This window comes from Hemitrygon akajei, chromosome 2 (genome assembly GCF_048418815.1).
Source record: "Hemitrygon akajei chromosome 2, sHemAka1.3, whole genome shotgun sequence".
Taxonomy (NCBI): domain Eukaryota; kingdom Metazoa; phylum Chordata; class Chondrichthyes; order Myliobatiformes; family Dasyatidae; genus Hemitrygon; species Hemitrygon akajei.
The window spans coordinates 93,289,216-93,305,679 of NC_133125.1; the positions used below are offsets into that span (position 1 = coordinate 93,289,216).

The following is a 16,464-nucleotide window of genomic DNA, read 5'->3' on the forward strand; positions in this document are numbered from 1 at the left end:
ACTGACATAGAGTAAAGTGAAAGAGCTCCTTCAAGGCGGTAAGCCCTTAAAGAACCTATGTGTTAAACTGTAGATTTTTTAAATATGATCCATGCTTTAGAATGAAACTGGTTGTCAATTGTCACGATAAATAGATATTCTGTATTCCCATGATGCTCCTAGTCTAAAGTGAACTTATGTAAAACTACACTTGCAGTCTAGCAACACAAGTACAGCACAAAAGTTATGTAAGTTTGTCATTAAGGACAATTGAGAGTTTGAATTGTTTGTCTGTCTACTGTTCATTACTGTGTGCAATGTATTAATTTAACAAAATTAACAGGTGTGATATTTTACTGAAATGCGAAGATTTTTAGCGGAATGAGTTTAAGCTTTATAGCCATACAGTGTCATGACTTACTTTTGCATGATTTCCCATCGTTTCCTAAGCTGTAGCCAGTCCTGCATCGACACGTTTTTGCTTTGTGGCTGCTGCTGAGCAGGCAGATATCAGAGCATCCTCCAGGTTTGCCGTGCAGATCCAGCTCACAAGCATGACTTCTAACTGAGAAAATCAATGAGAGATGTTTCTTTTAATGGGCAGTTAAAAAATCAATGGCTTAAGATGGAATGGTAATAATCCTTTGCACTATACGCTTAAATATAAACTATAACCAACGTTTCCTTCATATAATGATGATTACTAAAATTTAAGGCACTGCTGAAATGCACACATTTCTAAAAAGGTGGATAAATTCATACCACTAACAGAAGAAAATGATTTAGTAGCAAATATGGCTCCAGGGTGACCAAATCCAGAGTTGTATGTTCAAGGATATTCAACGTTAAGGACAGACAAAGGTAAAGTAAATGAGCTGGGCAAATGTCTATATTTATGTTTAGTATTGTGCAGTGAGAAAGGGTTAATTAACAATTTTATTGTAAAAGGAGTTTCAGGGAATAGTAGCCATAGGAGTCTCAGATCCCCAGGTTCAGTAATTTGCAGTCTGTTTTGTTGTTTTGAAATAAATTGGAGAACTGCACTGACACCACACTTCACTAAATAGGATGTTGGAAAGATAATAAAGACCATCTTGACCTTATTCCACAGTGCAGGATAGCATTCAGAGATTTATTTCTGCAACCCAACAGTCTTTATGATTTTTTGAACCTTGGCTTTGACTCAAATTCATTTTAAAGTGAGATCAGTTCTTCCTCCATCCGTCCGTTAATTCTTCATTGTAAGTGTTCAGGAATGGATTTATTGCCCAATCTGGAATTTGGATTGGGAAAATATTCTGAATTCTCTCTTACTTTTCTTTATGCACTTAACCCAGGTGGGCACAGTCAACTTAAAGGCCATCATCTGGCATTCTTACTTTATCTTCCAACTTGGAGGCACTTGGAAACTGGAAAAGGTCACAACAGCCTATATGGTACACCTAGATGCAGATAACTTGGACAGAAATGTGGAAATGACTGATTTGACTTTAATAAGATATAATTTTCCATGCAATTGAAGATTGATTTAATTGAACATTGTGAATAATTCTGTTAAATAACCAATGTCATGCCTGATTACTGAATAAAGCATTTGAGTCCTTGAAGAATTTTATCACAGTTTCAAAAAGTGCATGAAAGCATCTCAGGCACTTTCTTTTTGAGAGCCATCTAATGCAACCTGAAGGATTCAAGCTGTTCATCATTCTCAATTCAAAGCTCTCAAAGTAGTTGAGAATTGAGAGCATTGGACGTCATTTAATTTACTGCTGTGATAACAGTATTGAATGATTTGTGCAGCCGATCACTTAGGTTGTTTTATGACAAGATGTTATCTGGAGATTACACAGTGAATGGTAAATGCGTTAGGTATAGCTTTTTTTCAAGAAAGTAGTAACTCCACAGTGGTGTTCTATCTGTTGCATAAGCAAGGGCATTGGTGAGCAGAATGTTCTTCTCATTGAAAGATTGCTCAACTTCCTGAAATAATGACTCCCACTTCATATCTGTTTCGCCTTTCCTAACAAATAACAATTCTTAAACTATGCTTTCATATTTTATGAAGTGAACATAATCAAGAAGCAAAGATTCTTTGCTAAGTAAAGTTGACTCATCTAACTGCAGAGCAAATTCTGTTGTTCTAAGTATGTTGCAAAATATGTCTTCCACATCCTCAGACATTCATCTATTTGTCTTTGAACAGAGTTGTCATTGAGAGGAACTGCTTTGATTATATGGTCTGGTGACTTAGACTCAAAACCTCTTACTCCTGGAAGAATCAGTTCTTCTCCAATTGTATAGGGCATTCCAGATTTAGCAATGAGCAATGAAATGTTGTATGAGGCACACAGACCATTACTGTTTTGTTGTGAAGTGCTGGTAAACATGTTTTGAAGTGTTTTTTTTTTGTTTTCTGATAAGCCAATTTCTTGTTTGCTTTATCAGAGTGCATCCTTCGTAAAAGTTCAAGGAGCCTAGATGGTTTCATTAGTCATTTGAGAGAACTTTTTCACACAACACACATTGGCTTCTGTTGATTGCTTGGTGCTGTTATAAATCCATATTTTAGACACTATATACTATACTGTCTACACTTTTTTGTTTGGCCTGCTTCTGCCATTTTTACTATGGATTAGCAACCATGGTCAATTAGTAAGTCCACCCTCAACATTTTAGAAAGTCCAACCTCAAGCACTGTGACCAATAAAGGGGTAAGTTATGACATCATAATAGCTCAGGCCAAAACCAACACTCTGCTTGAAGGTACATAAAATGGGGCAGTGATATGTTGGTTGGGCTGTGGACCAGAGAAACATAGGCAAGACCATTCAAAAGGGCAGATTCTGAACTTTAGCTGATTGAATGCCATACCGAAATGCACAGGAACTGTGTTTCTGCATGGTTAGAGAATGGGAATGTACGGGATTTGTACTAGCTAACAGCGTAATGCAGTAGTGAACAGCAATAATGCCCAGGAAGAACAATCTCTTCAGTCCAGATTTCTCATGATATGCCAAATACAAATACATTGCTTTTCAACAATTGTTATGTGCTTTGAACAAAGTCTAAGAGAATGCTGGGATAGCAAGAGATGAGGTGATTACATGATCATTGTAATTATTTATAAGGCACCGAAGATCACATGCTTATAATAAATAATTCAGTTCTCAAATTAAGCTTGTAATCCCTCAGCTGTCCCCCTAACTACTGGGTGATTCCCCACTGCCCCCTTAGAAGCTCCAAAATGCCTCAGGTGGGGTGATAAAACCCACTTTGGGAACCATGTCTTACATGATACATCGATCTCTACACTAACTGACCCATTACTCTGGTTCCTGTTCTCCTGCCAAACTATTTTAAATCCTTCCCAACAACTCTTGCAAATCTGCTGCAAAGTTGTTGGTCCTCAATAATCCATCCCTGAAAGAGATCCCAAGGATTCACAAACCTGAAACCCTGACCCTTGCACCAATTTTTCACACACAAATTAATCTGCTAATTCATCCTATTCTTACCCTCCCCGGTTATCTTTTCCTTGAAATTACATGTTACTTTGTTATGTCTCTCCTCTCACTGTGAAATAGGGACATCTCTTATTAGGGAGAGAGAGCCTGTGGTATGTCGAATACTGGGTGAACGAGTAGTCTTTAGGGTACTGCAAGTCTGTGTCTTTATTGATGCTTTGCTGCATGGTTGAGTGCTCGGTGGGGGGTGTCAATGCTTTTTGCTGGTGGGGAAGGGTCATTGATTTGCTGCTGTTTATGTGCGGGAAGGGGAGTGGGGGGCTTTGGGGTTCTAACATTTAACTGTTGTTCATTCTTTTGGGCACTCCTTTGTTTTTGTGGATGTTTGCGAAGAAGAAAAATTTCAGGATGAATTTTGTATACCTTTCTCTGACATTAAATGTACCTATTGAAACCTATTGATGGAGTGTTTCAGTTCGTAAAAACCTAGCTAGTATTGAGGATTTTTCTCTCTTTGCCATTTTCTTTGGCGCTTATATTTCATTTTAAATAATATTTCACTTTATTCCAACATTTACAAATCATTTTATATCAATATAAATATTTCTACTTTGTACTCTGCTCAGCAAGTTTTCAGTCATATGATCTGCTGAAAAGTCACAATATCTTGATGATTCACCCATGTTACAGATCCGCTGAAGACCATGTCATACTGAAAATCTACAGTAATAAATATAAGCAATTTCTTAAAAGATTAATAGAAAGCTGTAAACGGAATTCTCCTTCATTGCAGAGCACTGAATATTGGAATTGTCTAATTCCTTAAAATGATACATCGGACAAAAATGTTGTAAAATTAAACAAAAATCTCAACTCAATAAGTTGATGTATAATAACCATTCATAAATTTATGCAGAAATTCATATGACTATTTAAGACATTCATTCATTTACTTCCGAGATGTAATTCTGAGACCATTGACTCTAACATTACTATCAAGTCTACTATCAAATTTACTATCCTAAAAAGTCTAACATGAACTGCAATAAGAAGTAAATGTATTATATTTCTTTGTTTTTTGAATGATCACTATTTTAACAGACCATGTTCTTGACAAGATCTTTCAATAAGTTCACTTAAATGAAAGCTCAAATAATAATTTAAAATAAATAGATTGTAATACTCAGATACATCAAACATAAACAATTTTAATTTTGCATAGAGTTTCTGAACATTTGTTACCAGTCTTGGGAGAACTACCATAGAGAATTAATAGAGTGATGTGGAACTTGAAAATACATGTTCAAATTGTTCTAAATATAAAAAGTGCTGGAAACTTTGATTAGGTCAGTCAGTGGAAAGAGAAGCAGAGTTAACATTTCAGGATTCCCATCAATCAGCGAATTTGAATCTGAGTAAGGATGCTCGAACGAAGGATCTCTGACTTGAAATGTCATCTCCAGCATTCAGATTTCAGCATCTGTAATTTTACTTTGATTTTAAAATTGTCTTAACTGTGTTAGTAATTAGATCAGTTGTTGGTATTTTAAAATGTACAAATGCGAAGCTCAGATATCCAAATGACGTCCACTGTGTTTGATTTTTCAGTTAAACATCCCCACGGTTAGAGTTTTGCTTGAATGAACACAACTGTGAGCACAGTGGTGGCCAGTTAGGAAAGGCTTAGGATACCAATTTAATTCATGATAGTAAAAACTAATCTTCTTTCCCTACCTTCAAAAGTTCAACACCCCTGCATGGATATTAAGTTAAGTTTTTGTTCACTCTGAAAACAAGGCTTTGCCAATCAGTTATGAGATTCATAATTTAGAAATGGTATTTTATGAAGTCTGACTCCTAAGGATGATCAAATTTGTTGCAGGCCCTTGGCCTAAGATATTGTGCTGACTTGTATAAACCTACTCCACAATAAAACTAACTCTTCCCTGCTGCATTGCCCATAATCCTCCATTTTTTTCTTACAGCTATGTGTTTATCTAAGACTATGTTAAACATCATTGTTGTATCAGCCTCTTCTACCACCCTGGAATCCACCACTCTCAGTACAAACCTACATCTGACATCCCTCCTAAACAATCCTCACTCACCTTGAATGCATATGCTATGGTATTGGCCACTGCCACCCTGGGGGGAAAAGGCGCTGACTGTCCACTATATCTGTGCTCCTCATAAACATGTAGACTTGTAATATGTACATGTATGTATGTGTGTGTGTGTGTGTGTGTGTGTGTGTGTGTGTGTGTGTGTGTGTGTGTGTGTGTGTGTGTGTGTGTGTGTGTGTGTGTGTGTGTGTGTGTGTGTGTGTATATATATATAAATACATGTACTTATATACTTACTGTTATGTATTGGAATGTCCTGCTGCCACATAGCAATATATTTCATGACATATGCCAGTGATTTTAAACCTGATTCTGAATCTGCACCCTCACTAAAGCTTCCATATCCTTCCTATAATGAGGCAACCAGAATTGAACACCATGCTCCAAGTGTGGTCCAATCAGAATTTTATAGGGCTGCAGCATTACTCAGCCCCCCGAAGAATAAAGGATGTCAAGAAGTATGTCTTCTTATCCACACTGTCTACTTGTACAGTATATTGACAAGATGAAAGATCTCTGGTAATTTTAATAAAGTTCAGGATCCCATGCTCTTTACTGTAACATGATACTGTGGTGACCCACTTTCCAGCGCACCTGAACCGGTTCACAAAATGGCGCACGCCGGCAGAGAGGCCGGCCCCAAAAAGGGCGCCAGGCCTTCTTCACCGGCAAGGGGAAAAGCCCACGCGCGGGAAGGGACTTTGAATATGCACCCCCCCTACAGCATTCTGGCCCGGGGAGGGCAGACATGGGAAGGCTTAAAAGCGAGGCCGTGAAGTTTGAATAAATCTTTTACGCAACTGCAACTCACCATCTGCGTGACGTTATTCCAGCACTGTGTATAGCACACCGCTACAATTGGTGACCCCAATGGCCCAAACAATATTTGGACCGAAGGTGAACGACGCCGCATCTGTTCATGCAGTTTCGTTAAAACTGTCAAGCTTCTGGACGCTGCGACCTCACCTATGATTCCAGCAAGCAGAAGCCCAATTCCGCATTCGGCAGATAACCTCGAATTCCACACGATACTACTACGTGGTGAGCTCCCTCGATCAGGAGACAGCCGCCCAGGTTGAGGAGTTCAAACAGTCGCCCCCGGAGGACGGCAAATACACAGAATTCAAAGCCCTGTTCATAAGGACTTTTGGACTCTCACGGTGCGAGCGAGCTGCCCGCTTACTGCACCTGGATGGTTTGGGAGACAGGCCACTGTCGGCATTAATGAATGAGGTGTTGGCCCTGGCTGAAGGACACAAGCCCTGCCTCATGTTTGAGCAGGCATTCCTGGAGCAGCTGCCCGAGGACGTACGCCTGCTGCTGTTCGACGCGGATTTCAGCGACCCCTGGAAGGTGGTGGCCCAGGCAGACGTGCTGTGGAAAACCAAGAAGGAGAGTGGGGCATCCGTCACACAGATCACCAGGCCACGCTCCCGGCAGCAAACCAGACCAGGCCCGGCTGCAGAGCCCACTAACCCCAGGGGCAGGGGTGAGGAGGCCAACAAACAATGGTGCTTCTACCACCAGCGGTGGGGCACAGGAGACCGCCACTGTGGACCACCCTGCAAGTTCCTGGGAAACGACAGGGCCAGCCACCGCTGATAGCTACAGCGGCTGGCCAGCAGGATAGCCTCCTGTATGGCTGGGACAAACAGTCGGGACACTGCTTTTTGGTCAACACCAGAGCTGTGATCAGCATCTTACCTCCGATGAGTTACGACACCTGCAACAGAGAACCGGGACCCACCCTGAGGGCCACAAATGGCAGCACAATACAAACCTACAGCACCTGTACGGTGCGGCTACAGTTCGTCTCCAGCCGGTTCACGTGGGACTTGACACTGGTCGCCGTAGCCCAACCGCTCCTGGGAGCGGATTTTTTGCGAGCTCACAGCCTACTGGTTGATCTGCAAGGGAAGAGACTAGGCCATGCCAAGACTTTTCAAACGTTCTCCCTGGGTGAAGCCAAGTTGCCAGCCCCACACCTAGACTCCATCATGCTCTCCAACAACGACTTCACCAGAGTCCTGGCGGACTTCCCATCAGTTTTGGCACCGCAGTTCACGGCAGCCATGCCCAGACATGGAGTACGGCACCACATTCCGACCAAGGGACCACCCCTCCGCGCCCGTGCTCGAAGGCTTCCCCTGGACAAGCTCCGACTGGCGAAGGAGGAGTTCAAGAGGATGGAGGAATTGGGGATCATACGGTGGTCCGACAGCCCATGGGCTTCACCCCTGCACATGGTGCCCAAAGCAAAAGGGAGCTGGAGACCATGCGGCAACTACTGCAGACTGAATGAGGCTACAACACCGGACCGCTACCCTGTGCTGCACATTCAGGACTTTGCAGCAAACCTGCATGGCGCAAGGATCTTTTCCAAGGTAGACCTCCTCTGGGGATACCATCAAATCCCGATGCATCCAGACAACATCCCCAAAACAGCATTCATCACTCTGTTTGGCCTTTTCGAATTCCTCCGAATGCCGTTCGGCCTGAAGAATGCCGCACAGACGTTCCAGCAGCTAATGGACATGGTGGGACGCGACCTGGACTTTGCGTTCATCTATTTGGACGACATCCTCATAGCCAGCAGTAGTTGTCAGGAGCATCTATCCCACCTCCGTTAACTCTACGCCCGACTGAGTGAGCACGGCCTGACAATCAACCCGGCCAAATGCCAGTTCAGGCTCGACACCATCGACTTCCTGGGCCACAGGATTACTAAGGACGGGGCAACCCCTCTGCCCGCTAAGGTAGACGCAGTCCGCCACTTCCCCCGACCCAACACACTCAAAGGCCTGCAGGAATTTGTGGGTATGGTGAATTTCTACCACCGCTTCCTCCACTCAGCAGCCCGAATCATACGCCCCCTGTTCACCCTGATGTCGGGTAAGGGCAAGGACATTACCTGGGATGAAGAGGCTGCAGCTGCTTTTGTTAAAACCAAAGAAGCCTTGGCAAACGCCACGATGCTAGTGCACCCCAGAACAGACGTCCCTACCGCCCTCACAGTGGATGCATTTAACACGGCAGTTGGTGGAGTGCTGGAACAAATCATCGAGGGTCGCTGGCAACCCCTGGCGTTTTTCAGCAATCACCTACGACCATCCAAGCTCAAATACAGTGCTTTCGACCGGGAACTGTTGGTGCTATACCTGGCAATCCGGCATTTCAAGTACTTTTTAGAAGGTAGGCCCTTCACCGCGTTCACGGACCACAAACCACTCACCTTTGCATTAACGAAGGCGTCCCGCCAGCAGTGACATCTGTCCTACATCTCCAAATACACGACGGACATCCAGCATATCTTGGGAAAGGACAACGTCGTGGCGGACGCACAATCCAGACCTACCATCCAGGCCCTGTCCCAGGGGGTGGACTATGAAGCACTGGCGGAGGCGCAACAGGCTGACGATGAGATCCTTAGTTACAGGACTGAAGTCCCTGGTTTGCAGCTGCAAGACTTCCCCATAGGCCCAAGTGAGAGGACCCTACTGTATGACGTGGCTACCGGCCAACCTTGCCCCATCGTCCCGGCAGTCTGGCGGCGGCGATTTTTCGACTCCATTCACAACTTAGCGCACCCCTCCATCAGGACAACCATCCAGATGGTCTCCAACAGGTTAATTTGGCATGGACTCTGCAAGCAGGTCAGTGAATGGGCCAAAACGTGCATGCAATGCCAGACGGCCAAGGTGCAGCGACACACCAAAGCCCTGCCGCAGCAGTTCCACCCCACCCGTGGGCATTTCGACCACATTCATGTGGATATCGTGGGGCCCCTGTCAGTGTCACAAGGAAAGCAGCACCTCCTAACTATCACAGACCGGTTCACAAGATGGCCAGAGGCAGTCCCGCTCACCGACACCACCTCCGAATCTTGCACCCGGGCACTGATTGCCACCTGGGTATCTCGCTTTGGTGTACCGACCCACATTACCTCCGACAGAGGCACCCAGTTCACCTCCAGCCCGTGGTCAGCTATGGCCAGCCTTTTGGGGACACAGCTGCACTACACAACTGCCTACCACCCACAGTCGAACGGACTAGTGGAGCGTTTCCACCGTCACCTGAAGTCGGCTCTCATGGCCCACCTGAAAGGACCTAACTGGAGGGATGAATTTCCCTGGGTCCTGCTCGGAATCGGCACGGCACCCAAAGAGGATCTGTACACCTCGTCGGCCAAGTTGGTGTACGGCGCACCCCTGGTTGTCCCTGTAGAGTTCATACCAGCCCCAAGGGGGCAGGAGGAAGAACCCGCAGCAGTCCTGGACAGACTACGTGAGAGGCTCGGTAACCTGGCCCCCATACCCACTTCACAGCATGGACAGAGCCCGACCTGCGTACCCAAAGACCTGCAGAACTGTAAGTTTGTTTTTGTATGCCGGGGCGGGCATCGGGCACCGCTACAGCGGCCCTATGAGGGGCCGTTTAAGGTGATCAGGAACAACGGGTCCACATTTGTGCTGGATATTGGGGGGAAAGCGGAGGTTTTCACAGTGGACTGACTCAAACCAGCCCATGTGGACTTGGCGCAGCCGGTCGAGATTCCGGCACCGCGGCGCAGAGGCAGACCTCCCAAACAGAGACCGACTCAGACTGTGGACATTGGGGGGGTGTATCACTGGTTCTGGGGGGGGGGGGGGGTTATGTTGTGACCCACTTTCCAGCGCACTCGAACCGGCTCACAAAATGGCGCGCACCAGCAGAGAGGCCGGCCCCAAAAAGGGTGCCAGGCCTTTTTCACCAGCAAGGGGAAAAGCCCGCGCACGGGAAGGGACTGTGAATATGCATTCCCGCCCGGGGAGGGTAGAAACGGGAAGGCTTAAAAGCGAGGCCGCGAAGTTTGAATAAAGTTTTTACGCAACTGCAACTCACAGTCTGCGTGTCGTTATTCCAGCGCTGTGTGTAGCACACCGCTACAATACAGCCTTTTGCAAAGATGAGTTTTTCCCCTAAACCTTGTCTCCAATTTACCCTATTATTCTTATTCAGCAGCATTTTGAAATTTTGTCCTTTTTTCACAAGTTCCTTTCATAAATGGTTGATCAACCATGTTTTTTAAATTGATTACTATTCCAATATTATGCAAAATCAAGCCCTTTCACACTAGGCCTCGAGAAACTTGCCCAACCATGATAATAGCCCTAAATTTTTGGGTATGCTCCTAAAGGCCTTGATGTTAGAGCCATCCCTTACACATCCTGCCCAAGATGTGGAACCTGTATACAACCATCAGGTTGACAGTTCCACCTACATCACTCTCTCACAGGAGCATGCTCCTCCATCTCTCCCACCCCTCCCAGCATCAAGACTTCAATCTTCAGATCTTCCTTTCCAATACCACTTTCCTCTCCCCAACATCCCCAAGGATCTAATCTTTTTTCATGCAGAAAGTTAAGTTGCCACTCATTATGACCATGGTAGCTTTCTTCCAAACCCCTTCAGAATATCCTAAATTACTTGTTTTCACAAAACTAGTAAGCAGTCTCATGATGCAAGCAGTGAAGCATTGATTATTATGGTTGGGTTGAGTGGTTCTCTGATCTTGGCAATTTACTTGCAAACAATTCATCACCATATGAGGAGATGTTGTCAGTGCGCTGTTGAATGTGGCGTGCCCTCCAAATGCTTGGTCTTTGTATATTTTTCAATCAGCTGTTGGATGTCCTTTCTGAAACTCAGTTGTGATATGGGGAAGAAACCTCATCGCTGATTGGCTGTGTGGCAAACTTCATGTCTTGTGGTCTGGAATTCTGCCGGCATCAGCTCATAAATAGGATTGAGGTCGATACGTTTGTTCACAGAAATGTTTGCGGAAAGCCACGCTTCTAGGAACTCTCTTGCTTGCCGCATTTTCACTTGCACCCAAGTTACACATCTTCCAAATTGAATGTGTAAATCAGGTAACTTAAAAAGATGAGATGCTAACCAGTAAGTGCCTGTAGCTATTGCGCAATGACCTAGGGCAGGTCATCCTTGCATTTTCTGTTTCTGTCACTGGGGAGTCAAGCCTATGACTTTTACCCAAACATCCTCTCTTGGATGTTTGAAGGGAATATAATCCTCACATGACCAAAGTACAGTAGTCCTCACCAGAATTTTATTCATCTCCTTTTTCACCATATTTCAACTTGAAATTTATAGAGAGGGCTAATTTTTCACTGCATTCTACACTACAGGGAATCATTGGAATAATTCCAGTGTTCACCTCCCACCAGCCCTAGTACATCTCCCTTGCACACTGGAACTCACTCCATGCTAACTTCTCACCCACACTAACAAATTCTCTGCGGGTATAACTGATGTGTTGGCTCTTTGAAATTTTAATGAGAGTGAAAGAAATTCTTCTCTAACACTGGGAACCGTGTATTCAACTATTATATGCCTGGGGTTCAAAGAACTCCACAACTATTGGGAATTGGGTAAAATATTACAAAAAAAAGTCCTTTATTTCAGTTTAGCTACACATGCCGAATGTTCTGCAGTCACACACTTAGTGATAGGAATACTTAGTTAGCATATAGAAAACAGGTGAATATATATTACACAGAAGTTCATTCTATTCCTATGTGCATATGTAATGGATTTCTTTGATGGAATCTGAATTGATCAGTGCAAATTCATCCTAGGGAGATATGATTGCCTTCATTATGAATTGCAAATTCAGTTTGAAACAGAATAATACCATTTTACAGAACTGATGGAGGTCATTTGACACATTATTTCTGTGTTAGATCTCTGAGAAAGCTAAATTTACATTCTCTACTAGTTCCGTGAATCATTTTAAGTGAAAAAAAAAATTCTTCACCTATTTTATCCTGTTTCTTCACAAAGGTTTCAATTTTACCTTCACTTCTCATTTGTTTAGTGATGACTTTGAGTTAAAGATTCCAGCACACAACTTTCTAACCTGTTGCAAAAATGTTACCTGGAATTACCTTTACAAAACCTTTCAATATTTTCAACATTTCCACTATATACCTTGAAGCCAAATTTGGGTGATGGATAATGCTGTGTTTAATGACAACTTTAAACATTCACCTGGGACAGCAACAAGCTCTCCAACAATCCTGCTAGACCATGCAACACAAATCTCCTCAAAATAAAATCCAGTGGTTATGTACCGTTTCCATATTCACCTTTTCTAAACAGGCGGGTCAGGTTCAGTTTCAGATTCATTTACTTATCACATGTACTCAAACGTGTTGTTGTGTTAAGCAACAAACACGAACTAAGGAGGTGCTGTGTGCTGTCCTTGAGCATCGCAACACATTCTGGTGCCAACATAGCATGCTCAGCATGTTCACAGAATAGCACATGCAACAACAACAGTAACGAAACAACCAAAGCAAAACAAACCCTATTCTTCCCTCCAACCCACCCAAAGACCTCCAAATCAGGACAGGCTGCCTCTGGCCTCTAGTCCCATGTAGATTTGTGGACTTGCAGACATCAGGTTGACTTTAAACTATTGTTTTCAGTAATGCTGTCTTGTGGATTCCTGTCCACCGGGAAGGGTGCAATTTCAGTATTGGAATATGCTCGTAGTCACTAGCATTAGGTGCATGTCATAATATTGTATAATATTACATTATAATCTCTCTTTCCTGAGGTCCTTGCGTTTGAGTGATCCTTCTCCCTTGGTACCGCCGGTGGATAATAACAGAACAAGATTTAATTGATGTGGACTGTAGATTTGGACTCTAATTCAGTTCTATTTCTAGTTCTGGTTCTGGTCACTCTCCTTTTATTATGACTTTTGGGCAAATTTCAAATCAGGGCAGATAATGAACATTGAGCTGAACTGTACTGAAATGTGTTTTTTGTGCTTTATATTCTGTGTTTTCACTCATTTTTTTTGTTGCTGTCTGCATGTTTTTTTTTCGCGAGTGCAGGGGAGGGGTGTTTGAAGTTTATCTTTGTTAGGGCTGGTACCATGGTTCTTTGTTTCATAACTGTGGGAAAGATGAATTTCAGATTTGTATATTGCATACATACCTGATAATAAATTGACTTTGAACTTTGAATTGAACACCTTCCAAAACATGGTCCCATTACTTCCAACAGAATTTACTTTCAGAAGTGCGTTTATATATACATACAATACCAGGCATTAATTAGGTGTGATCCATGCTCAATTTTTAACTCTAAACTTACTTTAGAATGGTTGAATGATACCACAGAGTGAATTTGGGTCTAAAAACAAATTGTGAAAAAATACCCTCCAAGATATTTGAGAACAGAGAACAAAGTTAGGGTGCAGACAGCAGAAATTATGCAATGGAATATAAAGGCTTACCCAATGGTTGTCTTAGTTTATGGTAGACATGTACAACTCCACCATTCTCCAGCTTTGCTAGTGTTTCGATGTCCGTGCCATTGAATCTGTTTATTTTTGTGACGCTTACTTTGTACTTGGCAGTGAAATTATCCAAGTTGATGGCATAAATGAAGTTTTCAAACACTGTCAAACTGTAAAGATGTCGAACCTGCAAGTAAAATATAGCTTAGTTTTAACATCTGTTAAGTTGTTGGTGGATAATTTATTGCATAACAGCCCACTGTCATTCGTCCATTTTGTATGACCATTACCATTTCAAAGATTAAGCTGAAATAGCTGAGCAACAAATGGGTGGGTTATAAAATTCATGTAATACAGATTATTTCAATCCAACCAATCCAACTCTACTTTTAAAATTGGTTTGTAGGAACAACTATCAAAAAGCAAAGTAATATATGAAGTAGAACATTTTTATTGAACAGATGTTTCATATTAGAACCCAGATATATTTTTTTCAAACATAATTACTTTCTCTTCATCACTTTTTTTTAGAGAAATGTACGGCTAATTTCTAGAGTGAAACTTAAAACTGTTGGAAAGCTTTGTCAGAAATGCAGAATTGACCAATAATCTGTTGCCAACAAAAGCAAACTGTACTATTCCAACAAGTGCATCTACTGGAGAACAGAATTCATTAATTTACTTACCTTCTGTGAGAGACAGCTATTTTTTTTTAACCACAGATGCATCCTTTTTATTACACCCCCAGCCCCTCCAAATGGCCCTTTGCTCCTCCAATTTATTCTCTCTCACTTTTCTTTAATCCATTTGCCTCTTAACTTACAGAAAGAAGCAACATGCAGGTGCCAATTAAACATACAGCACAACTTTGGGACATGGGAGAAAACTTATGCAGTAACAGTGAGAAATCCACATATATGCCACCGAAAATCAGGACTGACCCTGGATCGATGGAGTTGTGAGCAGAGGCATTGGCCTAATCCTGTTCCTAGGCCTCAGGCTCTTATGGTTATTAACAGCATTTTCTACTTAACATGGGTTTTCTGACAGCTTTTGGAACATTTTCCACAGAACTCTATCTTCAAAAGGTGTTTCAATAATTAACATTAATTCTTTGTGTTCAAAATAATTCATGAAGTGCATAAAAACTGCAGGAGCAGGATGTGCTACTATCAAATAAAATTGATGGCCATCCTGTACCTCATCCATCCATGTTCAATGAAATGAAGCATGTGCTTGGAAAACCACCTTGAGTGACAATGGTCTAAAACACTACTCCTGTGCAGTCTTGCAAAGAATGCTTCACAAACTCCTGTGGATAGCAAAAAGGAATGGATTCTATCAACAATGGAATACCTGGCCATGTGCTCAGAGTCTGTGCAGGGCAGTTGGCCCCATAAGCTTCAAGATTGCCACCATCATGCCAGTGCCGAAGCATTCCACTGCCATGGGACTGAATGACTTCTGCCCAGTTGCACTCACCCCCATCATTGCAAAGTGCTTTGAGAGACTGGTTCTATCACATCTGAAATCCTGTCTGCCCACTATCCTGGGCCCCCATCAATTTGCCTATCGCACCAACAGGTCAACAGAGGACGCCATCTCCACGGCACTTCGCTCTGCCCTGACCCACCTGGACAGCCCCAACTCTTATGTCAGAATGCTGCTCATTGACTTTAGTTCAGCATTCAATACTGTGACCCCCTCCAAGCTGATCGCCAAACTTCGCCAGAGTGGTATCAGCTCATCCCTCTGCAGTTGGACCTTGGACATTCTGACTAACAGACCCCGATCTGTTAAGTTTGACAACCTCTCCTCCTCCATTCTCACCCTGAACACTGGCATGCCTAAAGGCTGTATGCTGAGCCCTCTTCTGTACTCCCTTTTCATCTATGACTGTGTTCCTGTTCATGGTTCTAACTCCATAATCAAGTTCGCAGATGACAGCATAGTGGTTGGCCTGATCAAAGGAGATGATGAGATGACCTACAGGGATGAGGTCCAGCACCTGACTGCGTGGTGTGCCGACAACAACCTGGCCCTTAACACCCAGAAAATCAAGGAGATCATTGTGGACTTCAGGCATACTGGGAGCCACACTCATGTCCCCCTCTACATCAACGGAGCTGTAGTGGAGCAGGTATCAAGCTTCAAATTCCTTGGTGTCCACATTTCCAAGGATCTCACCTGGTCCCTGAACTCCTCCATCTTGATCAAAAAGGCGCAACAGCGCCTTTATTTCATGCAGAGCATCAAGAAAGCTCATCTCTATCCCAGGATACTGACGGACTTTTACTGCTGTACCATTGAGAGCATGCTCATCACTGCATCTCAGTGTGGTATGGCAATTGTCCCGTATAAGACCGTAAAGCACTCCAGCGTGTGGTGAAAACTGCCCAACAGATTATTAGCACCCAATTGTCCACCATTGAGAACATTTACCATAAACGCTGCCTAGGCAGGGTAAAAAGCATTATCAAGGACACATCTCACCCTAACCATGGAATTTTTACTCTCCTCCCATCCCGTAGGCGCTACAGGAGTCCCCGCTCCCGCACCAGCAGGCTCAGGAAGAGCTTCTTCCCTGAGG

At 43.4% G+C, this 16,464-nt stretch overlaps 1 protein-coding gene across 1 annotated transcript in view; it reads right to left on the reverse strand.

Annotated features, from left to right (window-relative positions):
• Nucleotides 1-16,464, reverse strand: part of LOC140714547 (low-density lipoprotein receptor-related protein 1-like) — a 1,940,354-nt gene that overhangs the window by 930,766 nt on the left and 993,124 nt on the right. The window contains exons 9-10 of the mRNA XM_073025830.1: nt 13,872-14,061; nt 401-544 (exon numbers count right to left, since the gene is read on the reverse strand). Of these exons, the coding sequence (XP_072881931.1) occupies nt 401-544; nt 13,872-14,061 (334 nt within the window). The remainder of the gene's footprint in view (nt 1-400; nt 545-13,871; nt 14,062-16,464) is intronic.